Genomic DNA, 9,391 nt, shown 5'->3' with positions numbered 1-9,391 from the left:
TTATTGAAATGAGGTTCTTCCTAGAATTATTTAAAATTATTTAACTAAAAGATACAGAATTTTTGTTCAGTAAAATTGCGTATACGCCATGCTCAGTTGCAGAAGGCTGCATACCAAACTTCAGTGTGCTTTAATATTTTATGGAATTTAGCAATATAACCGCTGGATCACGGAAGTAATAACCATTCCACAGCACTTAAAATAAAGAAAAGTGTTCATGCGACTTCTAATCCCGCGACAACTAAGCTCACAACCCACCGTACAACATCATACAACACAACATAACACAATGCAACATCATACACCACCTACAACACACCATATCACCCACCAACACAACCATATACTTGTACAACTAACCAACCACACTATACACCGACACTTCAATCATCATCTTTTCACCACCCAAATAAACAAAAAGGATTGTTCAGACCAGAATTCTCATCTTTCGTTTCTCGACACCAGTTCGAAAAGGAAAACCGTAGCAGCGAAGTTTGTTCGGAAGTGCCCCAAAGTGTATTGAACCTAAAAGAATTTAAAATTTTGTAATATTATATATAAAAGTGAAATTTTATATCAAACCAAAATAAAGTGTATTGAAATTAAAGAATTTAAAATTTTTGAAATTTTATATCAAATCAAAGTCAAGTGCATTTAACATTAAATACTTTAAAATATTATATTATATTTAAGTGAAATTGTATTGCGGAAAAAATAAAGCAAAGTGAGTAACTAAGTGGTCCTTCGAGCCTCCTTGAAAGGCACCTATCAAAAAAAAAAAATAAAATAAAAAAGTGAAATCTTTTCAAAACATAAGTACTAATATACATACTATACTAAGTGGTTAAATTAAATTACAACAAACGGGCGCGAAACCAACTAAAATATATAAAAAAAAAAAAAAGACCAAAAAATTAAAAACGGGCGCGATTTAACACAAACTAAGAAACAAAATCAACATAAAGCACGGGAACTAAATCCACCAAGCAAGCAGAGAGAAGGACAGTAACGCACAGGAAAAACGCCGGAGACAACAACAAAAAACCCATAATAAAAATAAAAAAAAGAAGAGAAAGGAAGTATTGCCACCCATAAACCCTTGGCGGAAAAAAAAGTGAGTCCATTCCGATTTGATTTTATGCGCATATGTACATATGTATGTATGTTAGATACAGTTTTATCGGTTTTCGGTGGAAATAAATAACCGAACGATATAACTGAAAAAGAACAAAAAAAAAATATATATATATATATATATTATACGGTACCTGCCTCAGCTTATTTCGTGCCTCCAAACACACCGTTATATTCTTTAAAAAAAAAAAAATAAAAATAAAAATAAAAAATAAAAAAAAAAAAAAATTTTCAAAGTCAAGTATTCCTACTTGCGATATTTTCAGCGGTACCCCTTGGGCTAATAAAGCAACAAGCAGGATCGCTTAAAACGCATAAGCAAAGGCTAACAAAAACTCACATATATTACAGAAATACATACATACATATGTGCAAATACCTATAATTAAATACAAAATTTTGGGCTTTAAAACTTTGCCGCGAAATATTATATATTAACCGCAAGTAACATCTTTTCTAATTTGCCTACATAATCATATGGTACATACATAAATTAGCTAATTCTAAAAGTTTCAAAAATAAAAATTACTGTTCAAATACCTGCCTGCTTAATTCGTGTCTCCAAACACATCACAAGACAAAATACAAAAACAATTTTATAAGTCAAGTTCATCGACTTGCAAACTTTCCAGCGATACCCCTTGGGCCCATAAAGCAACAAGCAGGATCGCTCAGAACATATAAGCAAAGGCAGAAAGAAAAAAAAAAAAAACAACAACAATACAATTATCGGCATTTATGTATGTACACATATTTTCTTAAGCATTGGCACATTTCCCGCGCTAAATATATACCGCAACCCAACCCTTTTGCTCTTCATTTCTCTTATATATTCTCTTAAAAAATATACATAAAAAGTAATATATTTACAATTATATATATATAAATATATATAGGCGCTCTCAGCAAAACTTTACAAAAACGCGTTACATGTATGCATGTACATATATGTATATGTACACATGTCAATATAACTAAAAGGTATACGGTCAAAACGGATTAGCATATGCAAACATATGAAAATTAAAATTAACATACATAGGTATGCAGATATATATACATTTGTTGTTAAGAATAATTTTATTTTCGCGTTCCTTTTAAACAAATGTATATAGATACATATAATAAAAACGAATATACATACATACAAAATATACAAATTATTCGCGAGTGAAACGAATACCCAGTAAGCAATTTCGGCAATTTTTAAGATAATAATAATACGGACATAAATTTTAATAAAATAAATTGACTTGTCCGATAAAAAAAAAAAAAAAAAAAAATTACAACAGACTAATTTTTTTTTTAACTACAGCTTTGGGTAGCAAACTAAAATTTTTTTTGCTACAACCGTATTATAGCAAATATTTAATACAAAACTATTTTAATAGCTAGCTAATAGCTTTTAATTTAATTCAAAAATTTATAAATGCAATCTGATAAAGCAAAAGAGGTTAAACAACGAACACCTCTATCATTAGAAATTCCAAAAATGGCTGATGATGATAAAGCACAAGGCACACCCGCAGAAGCTACACGCTCAAAGCAGGGTGCAAAACAAAAAAGAACCAAAGACAATTCACTGTCAAGGTTCATAACTGAAAGTGACAGTTTTATTAGATACTGCACACGGTTTTCGGCTTCGCCTATTAACGACAATACAGAATCAGTCCTAAATTTAAAAATTCAAAGCATAGATAATATATGGGCACGCGTTCTGACAGCGTACGATACAATATTAGATACTGACGACGCTGAACTTCCAGAAAACATTAAAGCTTCGGCGTCAGCCAAATATGAAAACTGCCTCGATCAATACGAAACTACGAAGGCAATGATATTAGACCAAATAAATTTATTAAGGCCATGTAGAGCCACTACTCCTCCTCCGAGAGAAGTTACAAATTCAAAAGAAAACCTAGATACAGGTATATTTTTAAAAGTACCAGCTTGTGATACTGAAGTTTTTCATGGAGGTTATGATCAATGGCCGTCCTTCCGGGACATGTTCACTGCCGTGTATATCAACCATCCTAAACTTTCACGAGCACAAAAGCTGTACCATCTCAGGTACAAAACAAAAGGGGAAGCAGGCAGTATTGTCAAGCGTTTCGCTTTGAATGACGAAAATTTTAATCTGGCTTGGGATGCACTGGTCGAAAGATACGAAAACGAAAGAGTATTGGTAGATAACCAAATAACTATTTTAATGAATTTACCAAAAATTCAACAAGAAACCAGCCAAGAATTTCAAAAACTATACTCGACAGTGACTAATTGCTTATCTGTGTTAGAAACACAAAATGTATCCACAGAATCGTGGGACCCTATCCTAGTAAATATTTGCGCAGCGACACTACCTGATGCTGCTTTGCTACGATGGGAGCAATCACTAGTGGCAAGAAAGAAATCGCCAAAATGGCATCAAATGAAAGAATTTTTAACAACTCAGTACGAAATAGCTGAGCGAGTAGATAAAAAGGTAGTTAAGCCAAAAGGTCATCAAAATGACTCAAATAAAAACTTTTTTAAACCCCAAGTCAGTAATAACACACAATATAATAGACACGTTAATAGAAGCCAAACATTCGTGTCAAACCAAACAAACCATTGGCAATCATTATGTGAAATCTGTAAAGGAGGACATAATATAAGATCTTGCGAGAAATTTAAAAAAATGTCCGTTTCAGATAGAAACAATCTTGTCCGACAACATAAACTTTGCATCAACTGTCTGTCCAACTCTCACGGGACAAAAGACTGTGAAAGCAAATTCAGTTGTGTGTACTGTCAACGACGACATCACTCATTGCTTCACATAACCAATTTTACAAATATGAAGCAAAATCATATACATAAAACCACGGGCCTAGTCGCGACAACCAAATCAGGTAATCCCGAAATCCCGAATCCCGAAAATAAAGAGGAACACCCATGTTGCTCAAAAGCAGCAAAAGTTCAAGCGCTTCATTCTGAGAATGAAAGCAAAATTCTTTTACCCACAGCGGTCATTGCTATAGAACATAAAGGAGATTTATTCAAATTAAGAGCATTAATAGATCAAGGCTCTCAAAGATCCTTTATATCATCAAAAGCTCAAAATCGGCTAAAATTGCCAGTCAAAACTTCGAGTTTCCAAATTTCGGGAATGGGCGGAAGAATTATACAAAATTCAAATAAAGTTTGCCCAATCACCATAGTTTCTCCAAACGCGGATATACGAATAGATGCACAAGCCATTGTTCTACCGCAGCTCACTAATTTGCTTCCAAGCTATGAAGTAAATAAAAAACAGTGGGAAAAATGCTCATATCTCAAATTAGCAGATCCCAACTGCCATACCCCATCACAAATCGACATATTATTGGGCAGCGACTTAATACCTCAAATAATTCTTGAAGGTATAGAGAAAATCTCTAATAAATTATTAGCCCAAAACACAATCTTTGGATGGATATTAAGTGGCCAAGTCACAGAAAAAATTAACTCCTTCACAACTCAAGTTGAAAATATTTCAAACGAATATTTAAATAATCAACTCAAAAAATTCTGGGAAGTAGAAGAACTACCTCAAATCACAAAACCTTCAGAAGAAGACCTGGCATGCGAAGCCCATTACCAGTCCACAACAACAAGAAACGAACATGGTCGTTATGTTGTGCGACTCCCATTCAAGCCCACCTTTCCAGAAACGATAGCTCTAGGCCACTCGAGAATATCAGCAGTCCAGCAATTCCTAAGCTTGGAAAAAAGCTTGATAAAGAAAAGCGAGCTTAAATCAGCATATGATGACGTGATGGATGAATATCTTGACCTCAATCATATGGAAGAAGCTGTACCATATGAAAAAATATCTAAAGGTAGATATCTATCTTTTTATCTTCCACATCACGGGGTAATAAGACCAGATAAAATCACAACAAAAGTACGAGTTGTTTTTAATGCCTCAAAGTGTACGAGCTCAGGCAAATCACTCAATGATGTACTATACACAGGGCCAACATTACAACCTGATCTCATGCTGCTAATACTAAATTGGCGCATGTTTAAATATGTTTTCAATGGAGATGTAGAGAAAATGTATAGACAAATTTTAGTACATAAAGATGACCAAGATTTTCAGCGGATAGTCTTCCGAAAATCAAGTAATAGTCCAATCAGCGACTACAAACTTAAAACAGTTACCTTTGGCATCAATTGTGCACCCTATTTAGCCATTAGGACATTACATGAAGTGGCAAAAACCTGTCAAACAAATTTGCCTTTAGCAACTTCTGTGCTACAAAAACAAACATACGTTGATGATATTCTATCAGGTAGTCACAGCCTCTCATTAGCTTGCGAATCACTATCTCAAGTGATCAAAGCACTAAATTCAGCCGGGTTCCCCCTAAAGAAAATTACATCAAATCATCCTGAGATAATAAAAAACATAAAAGGGGAAGACTTATTAGATACTAACTTCCTTAAATTTGAAAAGGCCAGTACTACAAAAACTCTCGGGATTCAATGGAATGCGATAACAGATCAATTCTCATATACAATTGAGTCAATATCTGCAATATCCGCCATAACCAAACGTCAAATACTTTCCTCGGTGGCAAAACTTTTCGACCCCGCAGGATGGCTTTCGCCAATAATGATTCAAGCAAAAATCCTCATTCAAGAACTGTGGCAAGACGGCACTGAATGGGATGAGCAAGTAAAACCCATACGTTTAACAAAGTGGGTTCAATTTGCAAACAATCTACATACCATCTCGGAAATTCGAATTCCTCGATGGGTAAATTTCGCACCTGACTATAATGTAGAATTACATGGCTTCTGTGATGCCTCTGAAAAGGCCTATTGTGCAACAGTTTACGTACGCACTGAATATGATAACAAAATATCTTCACGTCTTTTAGTAGCCAAAGCCAAAGTTGCTCCGCTGAAGACACTCAGCCTGCCACGGCTCGAACTGAATGGTGCACTTCTGTTAGCAAAATTAGTCTCAATTGTCCAAACCCATCTGAAATTAACCAATCATAAAATGTACCTTTGGTCAGATTCAGAAATAGTTTTAGCATGGTTAGAAAAACCACCATATACCTGGAAGACTTATGTATCTAACCGTATATCTCAAATATTAGACTTAGTTGGCCCAGCACAATGGCAACATGTTGCAAGTGCAGATAATCCAGCGGATCTTGGGACAAGAGGCTGCAAACCACTTCATCTCACCAGCACTACACTCTGGTGGAACGGTCCTACGTGGTTAACAGAATCACAAGAAGTCTGGCCAAAGTCTCCCGCTCGCAATATAATAGCTCCTGAAATTCGGAGAATTGAAAACTTTCATATCACTCCTGATGAAGATGATATATTACATCGATTTTCATCATTCCCAAAAGCACTAAGAGTAGTCGCTTACATGTTTAAATTTATCCAAAGACTCAAACAAAAGGTTAAAGGAATAACAAATGATCCTTCCGTACAACTAACGCATTCCGACATGCAACATGCCAAGGTCCTCCTTATTACATATACACAAACTCGCTATTTCAAGCGGGAGAAATCAAAGTTAGTCGAAAGACGACCCCTCGATAAGGGAAGCTCACTTCTCGTTTTAAATCCTTTTTTGGACACTAAAGGATTAATCCGGGCACATGGAAGACTAGTGAATTCCAGCCTTAGTTATAACGAACGACATCCCATTATAATTCCCGAGAAATCCCGTTTTACTTATTTATTTTTAATATATCTTCACCAACTTACATTACATGGTGAGCATCGCTTGATGCAACAAATGGTCCGACTAGAATTTTATATACCGCGCCTAAAGCCACAAATTAAAAGAACGATTTTTATGTGTAAACAATGCACATTGTACAAGCACAAAATACGCACGCAGATCATGGCAGCTTTGCCACCTGAACGCTGCAATTTTGCTCTTCCCTTTACCATTACTGGGGTCGATTTTGCTGGACCTTTCCAGATAAAGGCCTCTATGTTAAGGTCTTCCTCATTCAGAAAAGGGTATGTGGCTGTCTTTGTATGTTTCACGACAAAGGCAGTACACCTCGAGCTATGTTCAGATCTGTCTACTGCGGCTTTTCTCGCAGCATTTGCACGCTTTGTCGGACGACGCGGATTTCCATCAAAAATGATGAGCGACAATGGGAAAAACTTTATCGGAGCTCAAAGAGCCACAGAGAAAGAGTTTGTAAAATTTACTAAAGAAGTCTCCCCAGAAATTGTTAAAAAATATGCACCACAAGGAATTGATTGGCAGTTTATACCCCCCTGTTCTCCCCACATGGGCGGACTCTGGGAATCAGCTGTAAAAAGCTTTAAGTCCCATTTAAAGAAAACGGCAGGTAATCATAAATTCAATTATGAGGAATTTACCACACTACTCGCTCGTATAGAAGCCGTACTAAATTCAAGACCCATCTCACCACTCTCGCAAGATCCCTCCGATTTCACAGCTCTTACACCTGGACATTTCCTCAGAGGAGCTCCACTTCTCGCCATACCTGAGGCAGAAGGAGACTCACTCAATTTAATAGACCGATGGGAAAAAATTAAGATACTTCATCATGAATTCAGCCATAGATGGAAGGAAGATTACCTTAAAGATCTCCATAAGAGACATCGGTGGAAAACGATCCAGAAGGAACCAAATACGGGCGAATGCGTCATCATACATGATGAATGTCTTCCTCCAACAGAATGGCGGCTAGGCCGCATTGAAAAGGTCCATCGGGGACGAGATGGTCACATAAGAATAGTAGACGTACGAACGCAAACTGGTATACTAACTCGACCATTAGTAAAATTGTGTTTTCTTCCGAACACCGAAGAAGCGATTACACAAACCCCGCCAAGACAAGCGCATAAATAAAATCAAAACCGACAATTAATTCGTTTAACTCGAAATACTACCGTTTTATAATCCGTACATGCAAATCTAACACTAACAAGCGCGATTAAAAATTAACGACAACATATGTAGTCACATATACATATATATATATATATATATATATATATATATATATATTTTTAAGCCACGTAACAAATATCATAATTCAAAATTATGAGCCAAACCATATTTTAATATATTCCTATTCCAATAGAAATGGACGTAGAAGATATACACAGCGCTCCCAAGACTGTGAGGTCCGTAATTGCTGCGCCTAGAGCATCTGGTCCACCCATCGCAGCACCAAGGATGCAAAGCGCCACGGCACCACACAGCCAATCATCTGCAGCAGCAGTCAGGGATGCAAACGAGGAGCAGTTTGATGAGCATCTGCCTCCACGATGCAGTCTATGCCATCGACCTCACGTCCTGAAGAGGTGCACCATCTTCAAAAGCATGAAGCCCGCTCAACGCCAACAGATCGCCAGAGCCCACGGACACTGTATGACTTGCTTGGCAGATAGTCACTCCACCTTTGAGTGTATAACCGACGGATCGTGCCAATATTGCCAACGACCGCATCATACTCTGTTCCATCGATTCCCTCGACGTGCAAATCCGTCCACCACGCAGACCAGTCACCGGCACAGACAACAAGGGAATCCCGTCCAGCGCCAAAGAATACATCGCCCGAAGCCATCCAGAGGGGCACGCTCGCGGCCACCTCCACCACCCTATGGTCATCGCAACCAGCGGCAAAGGGCAACCGGATTGAACGCCGTAGTGAGCACTCTGCAACAGTTGCAGAGACTTCTAGGCAATTAATTCGCCTAGGGGGGCCGGGATGTTCATGCGACTTCTAATCCCGCGACAACTAAGCTCACAACCCACCGTACAACATCATACAACACAACATAACACAATGCAACATCATACACCACCTACAACACACCATATCACCCACCAACACAACCATATACTTGTACAACTAACCAACCACACTATACACCGACACTTCAATCATCATCTTTTCACCACCCAAATAAACAAAAAGGATTGTTCAGACCAGAATTCTCATATTTCGTTTCTCGACACCAGTTCGAAAAGGAAAACCGTAGCAGCGAAGTTTGTTCGGAAGTGCCCCAAAGTGTATTGAACCTAAAAGAATTTAAAATTTTGTAATATTATATATAAAAGTGAAATTTTATATCAAACCAAAATAAAGTGTATTGAAATTAAAGAATTTAAAATTTTTGAAATTTTATATCAAATCAAAGTCAAGTGCATTTAACATTAAATACTTTAAAATATTATATTATATTTAAGTGAAATTGTATTGCGGAAAAAATA

General features: G+C 36.8%; 1 protein-coding gene across 1 annotated transcript; it reads left to right on the top strand.

The window, feature by feature from the left end:
- Positions 1 to 218: 218 nt before the first annotated feature.
- On the top strand, positions 219 to 9,112 carry LOC138857025 (uncharacterized). The gene is made up of 2 exons (XM_070108394.1): positions 219 to 724; positions 8,256 to 9,112. Exon 2 carries the CDS (start codon positions 8,258 to 8,260, stop codon positions 8,864 to 8,866), a length of 609 nt encoding a protein of 202 aa, XP_069964495.1. The 5' UTR covers positions 219 to 724; positions 8,256 to 8,257; the 3' UTR covers positions 8,867 to 9,112.
- Positions 9,113 to 9,391: the final 279 nt, after the last annotated feature.

Source organism: Bactrocera oleae, chromosome 4 (genome assembly GCF_042242935.1).
Source record: "Bactrocera oleae isolate idBacOlea1 chromosome 4, idBacOlea1, whole genome shotgun sequence".
In the NCBI taxonomy this organism is placed as follows: domain Eukaryota; kingdom Metazoa; phylum Arthropoda; class Insecta; order Diptera; family Tephritidae; genus Bactrocera; species Bactrocera oleae.
Note: the sequence above shows the minus strand (reverse complement) of the source record. Positions and strands in the feature narration are given on the sequence as shown.